This window comes from Jaculus jaculus, chromosome 3, assembly GCF_020740685.1.
Source record: "Jaculus jaculus isolate mJacJac1 chromosome 3, mJacJac1.mat.Y.cur, whole genome shotgun sequence".
In the NCBI taxonomy this organism is placed as follows: Eukaryota; Metazoa; Chordata; class Mammalia; order Rodentia; family Dipodidae; genus Jaculus; species Jaculus jaculus.
Window position 1 is genome coordinate 171,830,849 of NC_059104.1, and position 22,752 is coordinate 171,853,600.

The 22,752-nt window shown below is 40.9% G+C and overlaps 2 protein-coding genes across 2 annotated transcripts; both read right to left on the bottom strand.

Moving 5' to 3' along the window:
- Nucleotides 1-3,802: 3,802 nt before the first annotated feature.
- On the bottom strand, nt 3,803-4,741 carry LOC101599999 (olfactory receptor 51G2). The gene has a single exon (XM_004650966.1). It carries the CDS (start codon nt 4,739-4,741, stop codon nt 3,803-3,805), a length of 939 nt encoding a protein of 312 aa, XP_004651023.1.
- Nucleotides 4,742-15,237: 10,496 nt separating this feature from the next.
- Nucleotides 15,238-16,203, bottom strand: LOC101593744 (olfactory receptor 51G1). Its single transcript, XM_004650744.2, has one exon. The coding sequence runs from the start codon at nt 16,201-16,203 to the stop codon at nt 15,238-15,240; it is 966 nt and encodes a 321-aa protein (XP_004650801.1).
- Nucleotides 16,204-22,752: the final 6,549 nt, after the last annotated feature.

The window sequence follows — 22,752 nt, forward strand, 5'->3', positions numbered from 1 at the left end:
TAATATATTCTTTTTCCTAATATTTTTTATCATTTAGTCTTTTCTATACTCTTGTAACTCCATTCTTAGAATTGCTTTGGTAAATTCTAAAATAATGATAGTGTAAGCCTGATGGCAAATGTATGAACTCTATAAAGAGCTTAAAAGCCTATTCTTAGCCTATTCACTCTTCTGGTGTAAAAATGTCATTGATTATTTAGGTTATGGCTTGAGCATTCCTCTCTGGTAGATGTGAGTTTTCAAATTTAGGACCAAAATGGAAGACATGTTTTCTTGTTTCTTCTATGACAGTATACTTGCTTCATTATGGTTTCACAGAACATAAACCCCGCTGTGAACAACTTCATTGCACTTAAAGTTTGTAGTTGCTTCTCACTTATTTTTAACAGCATGCTTTTTAAATATAATATTTTATTTACTTAGTTGCAAGGAGAGAGGGGTGTGGGGGAGATAGGCACATGTTAATACCTCTAGTTGCTACATATGAACTCCTGATACATGCACCACTTTGTGTATTTGGGTTTATGTGGGTTCTGGGGAATTGAGCCTGAGTTAGGCTCTGCAGGCAAGTGCCTTAACTGCTGAGAAATCTCACCAGCCCAATAGTATGCTTCTGTTTAAGATAGTGTAGTGATACAGACCTGTAATCCTAGAGTCTTTGTCTTCTTCCCTTAATCCCTCTCTCCTAATTCTCTCCTTCTTTTCCTTTCTTCACTACTCTGTCCATTCTAAGGAGCCAGAGTATCCCTGTACATGGCCAATTAAGCCCAATAACGCATCGACTCCTTGATATTTTCCATTAAACCCGTCACAAAAATCCTATTTCTTCTTTCACTACATAATTATCTACCATGATGTCTACAGTGACCCTCTGTTACAAAACAGCACCCTATTCACCTGGGATGTTATGATAACCTCTTACTAATTTCCCTGCTGCCTCTGCTAGATGTTCCTATAAAATACAAATCCTACTATGTCGTATTTGGTTGCAATGCTCCAAAGACTCCCACCTCATTCTGAATTGAAATTCCAAGTCTGTCAATAACTTACCTTCCTTTGTTCCTTCATAGAACTTTTCACTCTATTAACTATTTAATCCTTTCCTTTTATATTGACTCTCTGTGCAAGAACCAAGAAATGCAGTATCACAGTCATTTCTTCTTTTTTTTCTGTAATATTTCTACAATGTATGAGCAGCTATGACTGAAAGACAGCGAAGATACAGCAACTCTTTCTGCTCACATACCTTCTGCATGGACTTTGAGACCCAGCTAAGGCAAGCTTTCTAGCAAACCACCCTTGACCCTTCTGTTGCAGGGAGGCTTTTCTTTCGAATTTAGTCATTTATCGCATTCTCCATGGTAGGCTTCACTTTGTGCTACAACAATTTTTGTCTGTTCATTTTAGAAATTAGAGTTGCTAAAGTTTATTGTGAACCAAAAATAAAGACCAAGAATTTCCTTACTTCACTTAAAGTAATTCGGTCTAGGTCCATAAGAATGTATAGTTAATGGTATATTTATGGGCAAAACCTGTCAAGATAGAAGGATAACCAAGAGGGAATAAAGAGATGAGCAGAGAGAGGGATGGTGGAAGAAAGGACTCATGTGAAATGTAAACAGAAATAGGGAGGACATGGAGGGAGGGAGATAGAGGGGTATAAGAATCAACTAAAAGTATTTTTTTGAAAATATCAGAATGAATGATATCTAAATCTTTGTATGCCAATTTAAAAATAAAAAAAATATAAAAAGAATTTCCTTACAAATTTCCTTAAACATGCAATTAAATTATGCAGACACTATTGTTAGATAAACATTATTAGATTTGTTTTTAATAAAAAATGACTTCAGATGAGTTTAGCATAATAGTAGCAAATAAGCTACATAGTTTGATCAATTCTTGCGGTAAGTAGAACCTTCTAAACCAGATTTTAAGATATCAAAATACTCATTTAATTCATTAAAGTACGTAAGAAGAACCGATTTATTCTTCAGTATTGAAGTTACAAGTAAGCAGCACAAACTTGGATTTCAGCTGTGGATTTGCAACTATGCTGCAGAATTTCCAGTGGTTTAACATTTTTGTGAAGTTGTGTGTATTCATTGATATATAATGAATACTGTATATTGGTGTTCTTACATCTTTCAGATGATGATACTCAAAGCTCACACAAAGACATTGCAGAAATAGCTCTCTCAAGCCAGACAGGAGGAAGAAGGTGATGGTGGTAAAGGGTAGGTGCCTGTGTCCAAGAGAAGTGGCAAGAATACTCAGCAGCCTTGAAACAGACCAACTGCAAGTGAGACATAGCTCTTCACAGCAGGGGCTTTGTTCTTAGCTCATCTCTGTCTTGATCCTACATTACAGCTGAACAGGAACACAGTGCCCTTATGTTTCTTTCTAGGTGCTCCAAGCAATCTTCACCAGTATCTTATCTACAAGTTAAAATTGCAAGTAATCTACTGACACGTGCTTTTCAAACTTTCTTTTTGCTCAGCAATGTACAGTTATTGATGTGGATGCAGTAAGGTATAACAAACTATGTCTCCTTGGTTGATTGGTTTGTGACCTTTCTGTTGCCATCAGTGCATCTCTTTCCACTTACCTGTCCTTAAACCTTCCCTGATGGACAACAGTGCAGCAGCAGCAGCAGCAGCAGCAGCAGCAGCAGCAGCAAGAGTAACAAAAGTCACTTGTTCCTCCCTTGAGTACACTGTTCTCTTGCACATTCTCTTCTATCAGCTTCAAACATACTCGGGCTCTCCTTCCTAGAATCTCTGACCTCCTAACTCCCTCACTGCCACTCCAAGGGTGGTTCCTATGTTACCTCAGAGAAAGCTTTCCTTGTCCTCTTTTTCTCACCTGGAGGGGAGAAATCTGCACTTCAATAACTTTGTTATTTTTAGCAACACAAATTAACATGGGGTTTTAAAGCAATTCATCTCGAATTTTGTGTCTTGAAATTTACTTTGCTTATTGATCTGCCATTAGTCTAGGTTCACACAGTAGGATTGATTTCTTTTTTGAGTGTCTGTAGAATGGTTGAAAATATGGAGGTGGAATAATCTGATGTTTGCTCACTAACTGGTGGTTGATACTGATTTAGCTAATGCTCAGCTATCAACTGAGCCTATTGGATGGAACATGCACATATGGTTTGCCCATGTGGTCTAGACTTCCTCTCAGTACTGGGCTCCAAAAGCAAGCATTGAGTGGTCATGAGGAAATGAGGATGGAGAAGAATAGATATGAAGAAGGAAAGAGAAGATAAGGGAGGAGAGAAAGGGGGAGGGACAGAAGAGAGATGGAGACAGATTAAAAACACATATATCTATTTATCTATATCTATATCTATCTAGCATGTGTGTGTGTGTGTGTGTGTGTGTGTAGACAGTGTGAGAGAGAAGAGGAAAACTTATCATTTAACCATGATCTAACCTTGAAAGACTCCCATAGTCTCAACATTCAATTTATTGAGGAAGTTATACACCTCTATTCATTTATAAAAAATGTAATAGATTCAAAATAGACTCCATTTTTTGATGAAGACTGTCAAATTTATGGAATTGAAATCAGTATTATAGCTCTGCACACATCATTGGAAAATATGGCTTACCAGGTCACGCTACATTATGTTACTATGTATCCACATAATTAAACTGAGAAATTAAACTGAGCTGTGATTTTGTTCATCCTTGTGTATGTCAGTTGAATAAGCACATATATCCTCTATTTCAAGCATGTATAACACCAGAGAAGAAAGGGTGCATTGAAGGAGACAGTGCCTTTATGAGTTGACCTAGTTACAAAAGGCATGGGTCACCCGATCCCGGATCTGTTTGGTCTTCACACTGTAAACTATAGGGTTCATTACAGGAGGGAACAGAAGGTACACAAAGCCCATGATCACTTGCACAAGATGTGGTGCCTGCTTTCCAAAGCGGTGGATGACAGACAAGCCGATCATGGGGGTGTAAAAGAGGAGCACAGCACAGATGTGGGAAACGCACGTGTTGAGGGCTTTGAGCCTCTCCGCCCTGGAAGCGATGGATAGCACGGTGCGCAGGATGAGGGCGTAGGAGAAGAGGATGAGCAGCGAGTCGACCCCGACGGTGGAAACAATGACAAACATGCCGTAGATGCTGTTGGCCTTGATGTCGGCACAAGCCAGTTTCATCACTTCTTGGTGGAGACAATAGGAATGAGAGAGGACCGGGGAGCCACAGTAGGGGAATCTCTTGAGCATAAAAGGCAGTGGGAAGATGAGTGCTACACTACGGCCCACAGAAGCCAGGCCTATTCTGCCAATGACCGTGTTGGTGAGAATGGAGGCGTAGTGCAAGGGGCGACAAATGGCCACGAAGCGGTCAAAGGCCATAGACAGGAGCACAGAGGACTCCAGGAAGGACAAACAGTGGATGAAAAAGAGCTGGGCAAAGCATGCATCATGACCAATACCTCGAGCTCCCGTCCAGAAGATGCCCAGCACTGTAGGGAGGGTGCAAAGAGACAGGCCCAGGTCGGTCAGAGCCAGCATGGACAGGAAGAGGTACATGGGCTCATGAAGCGAGGGCTCTGTCTTAATGATGAAAAGGATCATGCAGTTGCCCAGTATGGAAATCAGGTACATGAAGCACAGTGGGAGGGAGATCCAGATGTGCACGTGCTCCAGCCCAGGAATGCCACTCAGCAGGAAGGTAGAGGACATGCTTCCATTTGCCAGGGATCCTGGTGTCATTGTATGTGGAGACACGGGTGAGGTGGATTCCTTCCAAAATCCTGAAGTGAACTATGGATGTGCTGGTGTTTGAACCTGGAATAATTTGAAAAATAACAACAAACCAAAAAAAAAAAAAAAAAAAAAAAAGATTAGAATCAAACAAGCCTAGCATGATATAGTTCCTCCAAGAAATTGTTTCACTTTATTTTTTTCTTTTTGAGACAGAGTCTCATGTATCCCAGGCTGACTTTATCTTGCTATATAGCCAAGACAGGCCTATTACTGTTGATCTCCCTGCCTCCACCTCTTCAGTGCCGGGATTAGAGGGATGCACTGCTATGCTCAGTTTATCAACATCCTTTTGGATGAAATAGTTTTGTAGTCTCACAGTTTCAATCAGTAACAAAGATATAAAATTTTAAAGTGACTTACTAAGCCTGTGCAACTTTAGGAGTTAAACTAGTTGAGTTGGATATTATAGTTTAATTATTTTACCCTTTCTGTTCTGGCCTTCACATCACCCTCACTAGACTCCCATTTTTTTTTTTTTTTTTGAGATATAACATTGGTATGTTGCCTAGGCTGATCCCTAGTTCTTTGGGCTCAAGTCATCCTCCTGTCTCAGGTGTTGAGTAGGTGGTTTTTAGGAGGGTGTCACTATGCACAGCTTTGTAGTTTTCATTATATTTTGATACTGGGAAACACAGAGAGAAGATCATGTGCAGGGATAATTCAAGTTCCTTCCCTTGGCACTGTGGGCTGGCAATGGTTGTGTTTCACTGTTGGATGACAATCACAGTTCTCTGGGGAACCTTTCTTTTATAGCAACTCATCTCTATTGATTCCTTTCATAACTCAGTTTGCTCCTCCAGTGTAAGCAGTGAGAATACCTTCATAATTCTGCCGTGCATATTAAATTTGCCTTCTCCTTATGAACAGATTCTTCAATGAACATTTCATGCCTCTCATTAATGTTCCAACTTTTCTTTAACCTTCTCCTTCTTTACCATTTCCTTTATTATCATTTGACATTTGACTTTCTCTTTCATTTATGTTTTTTAATATTTTTATTTATTTATTTGAGAGAGAAGTAGGGAGGGAAGGAGAGAGAGAGAGAGAGAGAGAGAGAGAGAGAGAGAGAGAGAGAATGGGTGTGCCAGAGCCTCTAGCCACTGCAAAAGAACTCCAGACAACACATGAGCCATCTGGCTTATGTGAGTACTGGGGAATTGAACCTGGGTCCTTATGCTTTTCAGGCAAGCACCTTGACCACTAAGCCATCTCTCCAGCCCTCATTTCTGTTTTAATGCTAGAAACAGACAGTTCTTCCTGACATGGAAACCTTTCCTGCTCCATATAGCTGCTCAGTTCACAGGACTCTATAGAGGCTAGAGGGTAAGTCACAGCTTACGGTGAGCAATTCCTGACTACTAGAGAAAGAAAGAAAGTCCTGATCCTCTACTCACTCAGCAAATGTCATTCCAGGAAGTCTAGGAACCCAGCCTCTAGGAACTCCAGTGGCAGGACTGTGGCCTCATCTTCTGTCCTAAGTGAAGCCCATGAAAGTCTACAGAGCAAAGCCCAATAATGCTGGTAGGTCTCATTCTATTAGAGAAGAAATAGACTTGGGAGTGCCATCACCAGACAGAGGTCAGATGCAGGTGATACCTCCACTCCTCATCCTGATGGAATGTGAGTTAAAGAAGACGATTTACTTTGTTCACCCTGTAGAGACTAGTACAGGCGTTCAGTCCAATTTTCTCTCATGAATAGGAGATAATTTTATTTAGTTAATAATTTAGTAATGTAGTACATGTTTTATCTCCTTAAAGATATCATGAGCAATCTATTAACAGTGTCATATTACAGATGAGTATAGAGTATTAAAGGAGCTTATTAACATTAAGATCGGAGAGATAAAAATTGGCTGAAATGGGTCTGAACAAATACCTCACTTGCCTTGGAGTGTGGGCTCTGAACAGATGCCATAGTTTCTATTCACATAGATGATAATCAGTGACAAAGAGGAGCAGTTTGCATAGCATCAAGCATAAATAGGCCCTTAAAAATAACTGACTGCTGGGCTGGAGAGATGGCTTAGTGGTTAAACGCTTGCCTGTGAAGCCTAAGTACCCCGGTTCGAGTCTTGATTCTCCAGGACCCACTTTAGCCAGATGCACAAGGGGGTGCACACGCATCTGGAGTTCGTTTGCAGTGGCTGGAGGCCCTGGTGTGCCCATTCTCTCTCTCTCTCTGCCTCTTACTCTCTGTCTGTCGCTTTCAAGTAAATAAATAAAAAATAAACAAAATAAATTTTAAAATACTGACAAGCTAAATCACAAAATGTGTTGGGGATGTGGATCATTTGTAGAGCTCTTGTCTTACATGCCTTCAGCCTTAAGTTGATTTTCATCAGTGGAAAAAAAACTGATTAGAGAATATGCAATAAATATATATTTATTTTTTCCCTCACTGCATCTCAATTCCAGTGACATGAAGTCATTGTCATTCATTCACTGTCTACTTGGCTACAGATCCCACTGGCTCTTGTGCTGAGTTGTCTGTATTCTGATGCATCGTGATCAGTTATTTATCAAAGTCCATGCAGAAGAACTGTGGTGAACTTACTTGTCAGGGACACCTCAAAACACAAAACAAAACAAAAACTGATGGTAACATATGTTTTTGTTATTAAAATTAAGTAGGGTGGTTGTGGTGGTTTGATTCAGGTGTCCCCCATAAACCTAGGTGTTCTGAATGCTAGGTTCCCAGCTGATGGAGATTTGGGAATTAATGCCTCCTGGAGGGAATGTATTGTTGGGGGCAGGCTTATGGGCTTTATAGCCAGTTTCCCCTTGCCAGTGTTTGGCACACCCTCCTGTTGCTGTGGTCCATCTTATGTTGGCCAGGGTGTGATGTCCACCCTCTGCTCATGCCATCGTTTTCCCCTGCCATCGTGGAGCTTCCCCTCGAGCCTGTAAGCTAAAATAAACCTCTTTTTCCCAGAAGCTACTCTTGGTTGGGTGATTTCTAACAGCAATGCGAACCGGACTGCAACAGTAAAGTGGTACCGAGGAGTGGGGTCGCTGCTAGACACCTGACTGTGGCTTCAGCCTTTTGGAGCTGATTTTCAAGAGGAATGTGGAAGGAGTTGAAACCTTGGCCTAAGAGATGCCTTGCAGTGCTGTAAGTACAGCTTAAAGGACTATTCTGGTCTGAGCTCCAAGACCTGAATGCAGTAAGAACTATGGACTGTGAGGTTTGGCTTATGAGGGTGAGAAAGAGCTGTGCCTGGACTGGGCTAGCAGTTTGTGTGAGAAGCTTGCTCTTGTGCCCATGTCCTGAGAAGTTGTGCAGGGTTGCTTAGCGTAGAAATGAACTGGTGTGTGCAGAGGGATATGGCACAGAAAGAAAAATCTTTGGGTGAACTGTTGCCCGTTCAGCTGCAACTGAGAGATTACAACCTTTGAGACTGGGCTAGCTGACCTGCGCTGGGGCAACAAGGAGAATGTCAACTCTTTTGAAGGGGTCTGAGTGCTCAAGGAGTGTCCTGTTCTTCAAAGTCTGCTTTAATCCCCCCTGGATTAACAAATTGGCACCCTACCTGGTATTGTGGAGTATAAGAAATGCTGGAAAGAGGGTCATTGAGTTTGCAACACGGTCTTGTGTTTTGGAAATGGCCATGGGCAGTGTGAAGCAGGTTTGCTTTTTGCCTGCATAGAGACCCCATGGGGCCATGAGGATGAACCGTGGCTTGCAGTGGAGACCCAGTGGAGATGCTGGGACCATGAGATGGCTGCCGAGGAGCTGCCGGCCCTGATGAAGTTTCCCAGGACTGTGAGTAGCCTAGCTGGAGGGGCGGAATTGGAATGCCAGAGACTTGTTGCTGGTTAGAATTATCAGACTTGAAGATTTGTCACTGGTTTGAGTTGCTGGACTTGAAGCTACAGAGTTTGATGTTTGCCCTGGTTGTTTTAAATCTTGTATTGGTTGAATGTTTCTTTGCTATGCCCAATGTCATCTATTGCAGTGTGAATATTTATTCTGTGCCATTCTGGGTTTTTTGAGGTTATATTTTGGTATTATGGCTCAGTTAAAAGATCTTAAACTATGGGGATGTATGAACATCATTGAGATTGATAAAAACTATGGGGACTTTAAAAGTCAGACTGAAAGCATTGTATTTTACATCATGTATGGATATCAGTTTATGGGGGCCAGGGGCGGAATGTGGTGGTTTGATTCAGGTGTCCCCCATAAACCTAGGTGTTCTGAATGCTAGGTTCCCAGCTGATGGATATTTGGGAATTAATGCCTCCTGGAGGGAGTGTATCATTGGGGGCGGGCTTATGGGCTTTATAGCCAGTTTCCCCTTGCCAGTGTTTGGCACACCCTCCTGTTGCTGTGGTCCATCTTATGTTGGCCAGGGTGTGATGTCCACCCTCTGCTCATGCCATCGTTTTCCCCTGCCATCGTGGAGCTTCCCCTCGAGCCTGTAAGCTAAAATAAACCTCTTTTTCCCAGAAGCTACTCTTGGTTGGGTGATTTCTAACAGCAATGCGAACCGGACTGCAACAGTGGTGAATAAGAAATAAATTTAATTCCCAATGAACAAGATGCCAAGTGCTGTCTCAGAAACAGTCTAAAAGTGATCATATTAGAATCTTGGAAACTCTTGTAAGTTAGTGTTATCTAAATTTTCAAATGTGGAAAGAATGACTTCATGAATTTGATAATATGACTAAAATCATACATCTACCTAGTGGTGAATCTGGGATTCAAATTTAAATCCTTGAAACTAAAAGAGTAATAATGAAAATTGAAAAAAAAAATACATCCAAGCAGCTGTTTAGCCCAACCTGAAGTGGTGGAGGTTAAATAACAAATCATAAACAGAGATATGAAAAATTTGTTGTTTCTTACCTTCTGTCTGTGACAAGACAGACACTCTGAAGTTAGAAGTTTTCCTCCTCATTGTACAGGAGTGGCTGGATAGGAACCAGGGATAATGATGGGATAGATTTCAGCAGACCTAGAAATAAAAACAAATCCAGAATCACGGTGCCATGAAACATCTCCTATGGAATGATCATTTTTATCCCAGTACACAGAAATCTTACTAAGAGACCTCTTCTCAGAGCTTCTTATGGTAAGGTTGTCTGTCAGGGAATCTATTTTTCTATCTGGGGAATATTTCATTGTTACTGACTAGTACTAATACAGAGCAGTTAAATAGTGTACTATTGGAGAGCAGAATATATTTTAGATTTTACTCATGATCTTCAGCCCTATTACCTAATTGCTCTACTTAGAGACTTTTTTTTTGCTAATGGGATTTTAGCAACTGTAGTGAGTCTTTTGATTCTATTATTGGTACTCTGTAGTCACTTAAATCACCTAAGAAAAGTTTTTCCTCTAGAAGGTCACAGAAAAGTTTTTCCTCCAGAAGGTCACATAGGTCCTTTCTATCTATATTTTTGCTTCTTAGAAATAACTCTGGAGCCTCTCGACTTCATGCATGAGACTAAGTGGTATCTGTTGAATGTAAGAACTGAGTCCATCTCATTTTAGCATATAAATTTTGTATACCTAACTTGTCTCTCAGGGCCTCATCAATAGTCCTGCTGTTATAGGAGGTAACTTCTTGGGAAAAAAAATAAGGGAGTGAATGGATATGGAAAAGCTGCTGTTTACATTCTGAGCTAGTGTTGAGATCAGTCCTGGGATCCCACATAGTCAGGAAAGCCAGACTGCAGCCGCAGCTGGCATCTTCAGCAAGTGTGCTTGGCGGGTATTTTTTGTAGTTATGGTCCCTTCTCTTGCATCTCCAAGACTCAAGCAGAGCCTGCTGGGATTTCTTTTTGTCTCCACCAGTGAACTTCAAATACCTGCCTGCTGTACTGACTCATCACAAACTGACACTCATTCCAGAAGCTGAGGACCTCTCACCAGAAAAGAAGAAAGCTGAAATTAGAGACCGTGGAGTTATGGTGGAACTAGAGATTATTTACTTAAATCCCCTATTTTATGAAACTGTCTAAGGTGCCAGGAGACCTTTTCAGTCACCTTTAGTCAACTCCCTACTTACAATGGGCCCCTGAGTCTTGTTATCTCAGACTCTGGAGACAAGGCAAAGAAAAGAGCAGTGGAGGGGTCTTGTGGAACAGGAAGCCCAGTGAGTGTCAGGTATTGTACCTAACACTGAATAATATGGAGAAACTTTTGCACATTCTCCACAATGCTAAAAATCAGAGTGGGTGTTGTTGATAATATTTTGTTTGTGATATATGACACTACAATTTATGTACATTGGATGTGGCAAAGTGAGTGTTATAGGTAGATAAGCATACGCCAGTGGGACGGGGGTGGGAGAGAGGGATATGAGAGTATGAAATGATGGGAATATGACCAATATGCAATACGTTCATACTGTAAAGTTCACAACAATAACAATAAAGACAACATAATTCATTAGAGACATTCAGCACATTGGGTTAATAATAAAAATTTACTTCTTACTAAGGTAAGCCAAGAAAGGTAAATCTCATAGGAAATCACTCATACATGGAATCTCTAATGTTGACCCTAGAAATGTCAGGGGATGGGAAGTATGGAGAAAGAATCAATGGGTACTAAGCTACAGGGAGATAGTAGAGATAAGTTTTAATGAGATATTGTGTAATAGGCTGACTATTTTAAAATGGAAAAGTAGGAGCTAGGGTGTACACAGTGGTTGAATGCATGCTTAGACTGCATGAGGTGTTGGTTTTAATTTCACATAACAAACCAAAACAAACAAGACAACCTGAAAAGAAAGTTTTGTATGTTGGATGTATGAAACATTAGGTATATGAAGGGAATCTGATGGCAAAGAATTTTCAAAAAAAGTGAAATGGAGGTTGTTTCCTTGTTTACTTATTCCACAGCTAATTGGTATTCAACTGATCAGATTTATCTTGGGAGTATAGAAGGACAAACATTAAGGGATCTCCCAGTTTTGAAACCAGCACAAGGATTTATTCCCATTCATTCACCTGGCTCATCTTTTTGGAATGTGGCTGGTTTTCTGTGGACACAACCACAGTCTTTGGTTGAGAACATCGTGTGTACATTTGGTTCTTAGAAAGTTTGTTCAAATCATAGTCCCCAGGTTATCTGGACTATGATCATCTAAGATGTTTGTTACCATGCAGATAGATGAGTCTGGGTCTCATTCTTGGCATAAGAGATCAGAAAATTTGACATTTATGGCCAGCACAAGATTTAGGCACTTTTGCATATCTTTGTCTTTATGATTTATTCATGACTGTGATTACAGAATTTTGTTACAAAGAGACTAATAGCTTGTTTGGGGTGACATTACAAAATACCATAGACTAGGCAGCTTAATAATTGCAGTTTATTTTTCCACCGTTCTGAAAGTGAGCAATATCCAAGATTAAGGTAATGACAGTTTTGTTTGCTGTGGAGGCCTCTATTCTGGATTGAAGATGGTCACCTCCCCATTGTGCCATTGTGATCTTCACATGCTTTAGCCTCCTGCAGATGACCCCTGCCTTCTCTTTAAGTGTTCATATTTCCTCTCCTTATAAGGATAATAATTATAATGGATTTTGACCCCATCTTCTTGTCCTTATCTTAATTGTCTGGTTTATGACCTCATGTCCAAGTATAGTGGCATCTTTTATTCCTATAATTCAGGACTTGAACAAATAATTTTTGGATAATACTGATTTATCTGTTATCATGCCACCCACTTACTCTTGTATTTAGAGCTCAGTTTGCACTATTTTTCATGAAATAAAAGAATATATTTGTCATTCTGCTCTGGCAAAATGAATTTATAGACTCTAAGACTAAGCTCTTGAAGAAGAAAGCTAGCATTAAAGATGTTTTGGCTAGGTTTGAATGTGTCTGAGACAGGGAAGAATGGAGGAATGGAAGGAAGGAAGGAAAGAAGAAGAAAGAAAGAATAGTGATGGATCTTTGAATCACCCTCAACAGCCTTAATTAGAAAGATCATAGAAAATGATTTGATAATTCACTTTGTACAGATTAATCTATCTGCATTAAAAATCAGTCATGAGTCTTTTGTAAGAGGGAAACAAAATATGATGTGAGAACAATATAATTCATGTCTAAAGTGAACACTGCTAAACAAATCTGGTTTTCATGTCAGGCTGACCTGCATGTGGTTCTGGGTTACAAATGATCAGATATTGTAATATTGGTTATGATAATTAATGTCACAAGGCCTTTTCTCTAAAAGGTTTATATGATAATTTAAAGGAATTAGTTCTTATAATTAATGATTGTGAAATGCAACTGGATTAAAAATTGTGAAAATTAAAATTTTGACAAAATGAATGATATTCTACATTATTACCATTTTAATTCTGTATTGTAGGGATATCTTTTGGTTAACAGTCAAAAACAACTCACTCATTAAAAGTTGAAAAATAAGAACTATTTAAAACAAATTAGCACTTATCATTGTGAAGGTAAAAACCCATCAAGTAGCCTGAAAAATGGCAAGCCCTATCTACCACAAAAATCACAGAGGGGCTCAATGTGTAGCTAGGCAACACAGTATTGGCATAGTACTTGCAAAGCCTTGGGTTTAATCTCCACTGTACACACACACACACACACGCACGCACACATACACACACACACACACACACACACACACACACACACACACACACACGAACAGTGCAGACTTAGGAATCACATATCAAGCCAGTTTCCAGGATCCGTGCAGTAAGATCTTAGTAAGACTGTGGGAGGTAAAAATGAGGGTGGCATCCATGCCGAAACTCGCATCCATTGATACTAGGCCATACATCTAGTTGACAGTGACACCAGAGCCAGTCAGCATCATGCTAAGTTGGTGTTGGTAGAGGGGTGTGGAGAATGTTTTCCCCAAAATAAAGGGGTTATCCTAGACCAAGGAGGGAAAGCACAAGAGTCAGGGTCCTGACCCCAAACCGTTCTATTTCTAGAATTATGGAAATAGTGAGTAATGAAGTACATCTCCAAGGCTGAGGAATGACTAGCCAGTGAATGGCCCAAGGACATTATGAGAACTGAAGAAAGAGGCAGTGAGTATGAAGAGCTGAGTGAAGCACGTGGATTTGGCAATCACATGCTGATAAGCCGGAAGGCAGCTTGGATGTGAGAAGGGTGGACTTCCATTGGGATGTATGTCTCATATGATTGCACATACTTAAGACGTGAATGTTTTCATAGCTACATGTGCTTAGGTATGTTACACAGTCATGATTATTTTTATGGTTTTTCTCCCTTGCTACAATTCCTATAGGGATAGTTAAGGCCTAAAACTGGCCATTTTCGTTAAATGTGGCCAAATTTCTTTTAGCACTACTAGTTCTTGTTTGTTTTCTTTTCATGGTGACATGTTCTATCTTGTCATTTCCATCACAAGAGCATCCTTTTCATTATCTGGAGTTAGGCAAATGTAAATGGACAGGAGAGAAATTGCTGGGTCCATACTTTTGCCTCCTCGGGTCTCCTGGTCAAGTCGCAGAAGAGGACACATCTCCCACATGAGAATATAAAATATCATCGTTCACCATTTACTTACTTAGACAAATGTGGTAAAAGAAATGATTTAGCACAAAATGACCCACTGGGACATAAGGATCAAACACAAAGAAAAGCACAGAAAATGTGCATATATAGGAATATAAAAAAAAAAAACTCACCCAGTAAGAGTAACTGTTGTATGTGTGTGTGTGTGTGTGTATGTGTGTGTGTGTGTGTGTATCTAGCACACTGTTGATGTGGCTAGACAGATGAGAGCAACAACTAAGAATAAACAAAGTAGTGTGTCTTCTTCCACCCATATGACATACATCATAGCTGAAGAAAGAGAGGAGTTCCTTGGCTTACTCCAACTGTGAATGACCCTCATTTCAATTTCTTGTTTTGAAAAGTAACCACAAATTTTTTTTACACTGTTGTAATTTGAAATCTTTCCTTAAATTCCCACGACATCTGTTCCTGGTCTTCATTTAGTGAGTGTGTGCTTACAGAACATCCTCTTAGAGAATTATTACTGAGAGTGTGGTCATGGGGATATGCCAAAGAATGATAATCAAATACAATATATTAAAGCGCAAGATAAAAAACAGACAAGCATCAATTAAAAAGCACTGACCAGAAGATTGACGTATAGTACTATTTTGGATTTCCTAAAAAAAAACCAGTAATCATTAGAGGTCATTACAATTACATATTTGATGCTATGTTAGGGGGCTTACATGACCCTTCTCATTTAATCTTCACAGTATCCCCACAAATAAGGAAGCTATTAAAAGTATTTGCATGTTATTTCCCCAGCTAAGAACCTGAAGAGTGGAGATCTAGATACATTTCCCAAGGTTACACATCCTGTATGGTTGCATCGCTTTTCTTTTGTTAGTTCATATATATGAGTTTGTTATTTATTCCATGACACAGCTGAGACATACGAACAAAACTTCTTCGAGCTAGTTCTTCTGTAAACATCTAAGTGACTTAAAAAACTCAAACTTTTTAATAATACGCTGGCGAATTTGCTTGGTCTTGATGCTGTAGACAATGGGGTTCATGAGGGGTGGTACCAAAAGGTACACATAGGACATTAGAAGGTGCACGATGCGGGGCAGATGCTCCCCGAAGCGATGCACAAGAGACAAGCCAATCATGGGGATGTAGAAGAGCAGCACGGCGCAGACGTGCGAGACGCAGGTGTTGAGCGTCCGCAGGCGCTCGCGGCGGGAGGCTTTGCCCAGCACCGCGCGCAGGATCAGCGCGTAGGAGAGGAAGATGAGCAAGGAGTCCACGCCCACGGTGCAGGCCACGACGAAGAGCCCGTAGATGTGATTGACGACGATGCTGGAGCAGGCCAGCTTCATGATTTCTAGGTGCAGACAGTAGGCGTGGGCCAGCACATGGCTGCGGCAATATTGGAAGCGCTTGAGGAGGAACGGCAAGGGGAGGATGAGGACTGCGCTCCTGAGCACCGAGCTCAGCCCCATCTTGACGATGCGCGTGGATGTCAGGATGGTGGAGTAACGCAGCGGGTTGCAGATGGCCACGTAGCGGTCGAAGGACATGGACAGTAAAACTGAAGACTCCACCAGGGACAAGGTGTGGATGAAGAAGAGCTGAGTAAAGCAGGCGGCGATGCCAATCTCTCGGGCATCAAACCAGAAGATACCCAGCACAGTGGGCAGTGTGGAGAGGCAAAGGCCCAAGTCTGTTAGGGCCAGCATGGCCAAGAAATAGTACATGGGTTCGTGGAGTGTGGCATCAGTCCGGATGACGTGCAGAATGGTAATGTTCCCTAAAATAACAGTCAAGTAGATGGAGCAGAAAGGAATGGAGATCCAGCCATGGAGTTCTTCCAGACCTTGAAAACCCGTCAGGAAAAAAGTGGCTTTTTGAAGGCTGTTGTTGTAAAGGATGGCCATGGATTTATAATCTTGGATTCACAAACCTGAAATATGGAACAGATTCCAGGAAAGAGACAGGGATCAGTACTCTGTTGCCTAAGTGTGCAGGAAATGAGGACGCACCTTTAGATGGTCTGGAAGACAAATGGGGAATCTTATCTATTACCCTTTTCCAGAGGAACTGGGGAGGGGGCGGTTGTCATAGTAGATTACTATAGCTTGGAGATACCATGATTTAGTTTGATGTTAGCATATCCTCCAGGGAGGCCTTTCTGAGATTCGTTGGGGTCAACTCAGAAAGTACTTTGTAATGTGTTCCTCCCTGAAAACTGTCTGCAACTCAATCACTAAAGCATTCAGGATCATCTCATATATATGGGGATGGGTACCATGGGTCACTCTGCACAGCTGCCAAGCAGGATCAGAGGTACATAATGCACTTTCTAGTTTAGTTGCAGTTGGCCTGCATATGTTGTTTTATCCTGAAGTACCTGATGTTCAATAGAGGATCATAAAATATGCTTATATAGGGTTTGTCGAAATCTTTTGAACTTGAAGCTTATGACCAAAGTGATGCATTTCCTGAATCTATATAGCAGTTTTTAGTACGTGTTGCATTGCTTTTGCTGGGGAGATGTCCAAATAGTGTACCAAGGACAGCCAAAGAAACGATTCTAGCCAAGATTAACTAGGCGAGTTTATTGGGATTACTTTTGGGAGCATGGGTGAGGAATTATTAAAAGCATGGATGATCTCAAAACAACTGTACCACTGAAAGGCCCCACCTCAGTGTGGGTAATGACCCAGCAAAATTTATAAACTTTTCATAGCCTATGTACACCAGCTCCTGAGTCCGTGTGCAGTTTGGGCAGGATTGCATGCAGATTGAGAATAGGGGGATAGGTGGGAGCAAGTGATCATAATTTCGGGTGAATGTCCAGTCCTCTTTCCCCACATAGTCCATCTACCCTTTCTAGCTAGATCTTTTGATGTTTTTGTGTCCTGCAGGTAACCATAGCTGCTGTGCTATCAAGTTGGCAATGGCCTGGAGACAACTTCCTGTAACAGTGGATGCGGAGACATAAGATAATATGGAAATCTGAAGCCTGGAATTGAGAACTTCAGAAAACTCTTCTGGGAGAGAGGGTGTGAGTGTTTAGTCCTGGAGGCAACAGGAAAGATGTCTAGCTCCATTACCACAGAGGGTAAGCCAGGCCTTGATGTGGAGGTGGATGTACAGAGGGGGGTCCATGAAACCTGATGCACAAGGAAAAGTGTTGAAATATATGAAATGAGCAGGGAAATTTTCTAAGAAATAGAAACTGAACTGAAGCCACTCAGCTGAGAGAGGGAGCTTTGTCTCTGGGGCTTGGACTGGTCAGACTTCCAGGCGTAGGTTTCTGTAGTAAGTGGATGGGGCTGTCCTTTGCTTTGCCTTCAGAACTAATTACACTGTGTCCTGTCCATACAAATGTTTATCACTGGCACATTATTTATCTCATGAACAAAGACTTAAATAGTGTTTGCTACCTGTTACTTTTCTAAATATCAAATGTGAATCATGTCACTGAGAGAATCTGACACCAATGTCTATGCAGAAGTCTGGTTGTTAGGAACATTGTTATAGGTTCGGAATTCTGTATGATCACTGAGCAAATAAGGGTTAAGTATGAAATTTAAATTTTGAAGGTATAGTCTAGAGTCAATACTATGTTCTATACACTATATTTCTACCACTATTGCATAGAAAATTAGCTTTTATAAGAGTTAAGCAATTAAAATATAAATCTAAAACCCTGTGAGTCACCTACCTTTGGGCCAGTCTATGGATCTCAATTTTCATTATATGAATAACAGCAGGTGAACCCAGACTGGAAACAATGGAAAGAAAACATATGGGAAGCTGAGTTCAGATTGGAACATGCTAAGTGTAAGTTAAAAGGAATTCCTGGGGTGTGTATAGAGATTTTATCTTGATATTTGGTTTGTATAAAAACTTTCATTGCAGGACATCTGCTGTGAGGATGGAAGATGTGGTGTGGAAAGAAGGTTAGGGACTCAGATCATAGCACTGAAAATCATTTAAACAAACAGGGAAAATATGAAAATAATGAGACAGAATGGAATGGAGAATTAGAGAAACAGAATGAAAGAATGTAATGTGAAGAAAATTAAGTTACCTCCATTGATTCTAAAAATGAGTGAGGTAGTTGCTCGTTCAGAAAGTGTTGTGTCTATTTGTTTATTTATTTATGTATTTGAGAGAGAGAGGCAGATATAGAGAGAAGGATCAAGAATGGACATGCCAGGGACTTTAGCCACTGTAAATGAACTCCAAACATATGTGCCATCTTGTGCATCTGGCTTACATGGGTCCTGGGGAATCGAACTAGGGTCCTTGGGCTTCACAGGGAAACACCTTAACTGTTAAGCCATCTCTCCAGCCCATGGAAAATGTTTTAAATATGCCTGGAGTGGTTTTTTAGTGGTTATGGAACTTTACTGCAAAGCCAAAGGTCCGAGGTTCCATTCCCCAAAGCCAGGTGCACAAGGTGGCATATGTGTCTGGAGTTTGTTTGCAGTGGATAGAGGCCCTGGTGCACCCATTCCTCTACCTGCTTCTCTCTCTCTCTCTCTCTCTCTCTCTCTCTCTCTCTCTCTCTCTCTCTCTCAAATAAGTACAATAAACTATTTTTAAAAATGTTTTATACAATGGAGATAATGTAAGCACTAAATCACTTATTCTAATTGGTTATTGAAGAATAAGTGGACAACAGAAAATCTACAGGTGGGTATGGATATCAGAATATTATTAAGAATGAAATATAGGGGGTTTAGGGAGTCCTTTCAAAAGTTTTCCTTGGGCTGGGGAGATGGTTCAGTGGTTAAAGACACTTGCTTGCAAGGCCTGCCAGCCAGAGATCAATTACCCAGTATCCACATAAAGCTAGAAGCACAAGTGGTGCGTGCCTCTGAAGTGTCTTTGTGGAAAGAGGCCCTGGTGCTCCCATTCACTCTCTTTCTCTGTCTCTCTCTCTCCCCATCTTTATCTTTCTTTCACACACACATGAATAGACATAAACACAAATAAATAAAAATTATTCATTCTCTCAGAAAGTTATCTCAGTGCTGAAGGTCACTTAAAAATAATTTTCCCTGTAGCTTTTGCTACAAACAATGCAATTAAAATAAATAGCACCAACATGTTTAATATATTGATAATGAACTTCACTTATTTCATTATTCTAAAAAAGAAACAAAGGCAGTGATGTCTAGGAAGCAGGATGAGTGCAAGTGAAAGGTGTATTGTTGGAGAAAGAGGACGTTAAGAACAAGATGAAGCATCTAGGATGTGGGGAACACAGTGTGGGTTGGTAAGACAATGGTCTAAGTTAATTTTGAAAATATTGAGAATATCGACCTGGAGAAAAAATAGCAACTGGATGTTAGAATTGAACAACAATAAAGAAAGGGAAGCTTGCCCTCTGTTCAGGGAAGACGTAAACAAAAAGCTAAAGATCTGTGTGCCGTCAGCCTCAGGCTCCCGGTGAAACTGGCTTTCATCCATCTTTCCCTGAGCTACTTAAGAGTTTGAGAAATAGAATATTTAGGGTCACCTTTTCCACTGCTACGTCTGTAGACAGAGAAGCTGTACTCATAACATTCTCTTCCCGCTACTCTCTTGCCTTCCAAGCATCTTCCTCACATATTACATTTTGGGTATCAGTCTGCAAAGGATTTGGAGGAAAAGAGGAGCAAAGCAAATCATGATGGGAACCTGCGAGATGAATTTCTACATCTCCACAGGTCACAACTCCGCCACAGACGTGCAGCTGAATAACACATTGCTGAATGAGTCAGCAGTGAAGAAGAGGGTGAGGAAGATGAGACAGTCTATATTTTTTTTCTCATTTTTTCGTTTTATTTCAGTACTCATCACTGACCCTAGGACTTACACAATGTTTAAGGAAGGAAGGTAGAGACTGCAACTCCAATTTTAATGATCAAAGAATTATACTCCAAGTGGTGAGTAAAAGAAATGAGACACATCAGGAATTTAAGAAGCCTGGCTTTTACAGGGTCACACACAGTGACAAAGCGACAACTCACACACTGCAATAAAGCTAAGATTACAATTTCAGGTCCCTTTTCCCCACATCTATCCATCTGCCACTACAAATTTTCTTCCATAATATGGTATGGGGATTTGGCTGGGCCTGAGAACTCAGTGTATGGCATGTCCACGCTCCCGGTTATCTGTGGGCTCTCCGCTGCTCTCATGCATGCACTTCCCACTGCTGCCTATGTGCGCGTGTTTACAATACATACCTGGGTAACTGAAGCTCAATAGCACCAAGGGCTTGGAGAGCATACTTCAGTCCAGAGCTCAGTTCCCATGCAGCTCAGCTCAACGAATAATTCCCGTTTGAAAATTCATGGCCTTTTTGAAGCGTCCAAAGCTTCCCCACAGGAGCCTCTGCTGAAACAGAATTCCCAAAAGAGTTCTCATGCCTCTGAAGCAGAGCTTGGAGGGAAGGAGATGCTGAGCGACACCAGTCTGGGAACATTAAGGAGAAGATGGAAGTATCAAGAGGAGAAACGGATCTTGCATGAAGGGAAGAGTTAGCTTCAAGATATAAGGACACTTCTACTTATGGATTTCCTGTTCTGATGTTGGATATGAAGGGCTAAGATTGGAGGGGATGAAAAAGGAGAGGGGGATAGGAGGAAAGAAGGAATGGGGGAAGAATAGAGTTTTGAGATTCAAATTAAAAAGATAAAACTGATTCCAGCCTTATCTTTGCCACTTTCCATTCATGCTGTCTTGTGACCAACACAAATGACTGTCTCTGATTATCCTATGATATAGACGGGGATGTCTCTGCTCTTTTTCTTATAGAATTTGGCACCATCAAGCATTCTCTACAGGAAGTTTCCAGTTATCCTAGGCAGAAGCCATAGCTAAAGTGGAGGTATTCTCCAGAAAGCCATGGTGCCCCATCCTTTGGTTATATTATCACTTCTTTTCCTCTGTAAGAATGCATGAGACTGAAACTTGGAACTGACCTCTAAAGGAAGGATGTACTGCACTCTTCACTTACTCAAGGAATGGAGATACAACCAAGAACCATCACTGGCTAGGAATGGTGGGTTTCTACATCCCACAAAACCTAATCTCTTTCTCTTTCAAAATGAGGTATCTTCAAGACTGCATATTCTTCCAAAAAGGGCTTAAGAAACAGAAACAAACAAACAACAAACAAACAAACAAAAACCTGTTTTTGTGACAACCTGGGCTCAAGTACTTTTTCCCCAAGGAACAGGTCAAGTAGCCCTTCTCTCAGTTTAATTTACTCAGTTAAGTGTTCCAGCCTTTGTCTCATGGGTTTGTGCAAATTGTAAGATGGTCAAGAGTAGGATGTAGAGGAAATATGCAATCCTCCTCTCGTAGCCAAACTAAATAAATTCAGTTCTCTCTTACCAATTTCTGTTTCCTAATTTCTTTTAAAAGCACACAGGAACTCTTATCGTATGGGTTTATGAATCAGAGGATTAACCTGTTAACAGCAGAAGGACAAAGGTGACAATATGAATCCCAAGAGTAGAAGCATTTCCAGACCAGAATGGACACTGAGATTTATTTTAAAATTATACCACAGGAGATTCAGAGGGTGAACTATCCAAGAGAGAAATGCACTCTGAGGGGAAATGGGAATTCTTTATAGCAGTCACAGGGAAGGTGCTTGGTCTTATCCCTTGTGCCATTTGTATGGAGCCCGTGCCTGGATAAATAAGTGGGCTTTTGCCAGGTGTGGTGGTGCATGACTTTAATCCCAGCACTTGGGAGGCAGAGGTAGGTGGATCGCTGTGAGTTCAAGGCCACCCTGAGACTACATAGTGAATTCCAGGCCAGCCTGGGCTAGAGTGAGACCCTACCTCGAAGAAAAAAAAAAAAAAAAACAAACAAAAAAAAGTGGTCTTTTCACTATCTTTATTATCATTATTGTTAACAACATATTTCGTGTGGATACATCATGTGTTGGTACCCTCTTTGCCCTCATCCTTATGTCCATTCTATTAGGGACATTGCTCAATTGGGTTGCAGGTATTCCCCATAGTGTTGTGGGCTATGGGTTATGGGAGCAGTATTCAGTTATTTTTTTTTTTTGAGGGGGTGGGGAATGCCTCTGGGCATGATGTCTCAACCTGTGGCATTACAATCTTTCTTTTCCATCTTCTACAAAATTCCCTGAACTGTGGTGGGTGAGTTTTAAGTCTACTTCAGTGATGAGCTGTTAGGAGGCCTTGGACCTCTACTTTGGTAGGTGTTGAGTGTTCTCAGGGTCTGTATTCTACACCCTGGTGCTGACTATCAGCTTCAGCATGGAAACAGCGCTCATGCTTCTCTCCACAATTCCTCTGTGGTTTCAGCTGTAAAATATTTTTAAAAAATTATTTGTCATAAAGAGGTAAGGAAGAAAGTGTCAGCTCTAGTTTGGAAATAGAAGCATTGAAATGAAGCAGCACATGGACTTGTGGAGGCTTTGGAGTTATATGTTTTATACC

What these genes read in the sequence shown, in the direction of transcription:
- LOC101599999 (XM_004650966.1), bottom strand. Translation starts at nt 4,741, where the DNA reads ATGACACCAGGATCCCTGGCAAATGGAAGCATGTCCTCTACCTTCCTG.
- LOC101593744 (XM_004650744.2), bottom strand. Translation starts at nt 16,203, where the DNA reads ATGGCCATCCTTTACAACAACAGCCTTCAAAAAGCCACTTTTTTCCTG.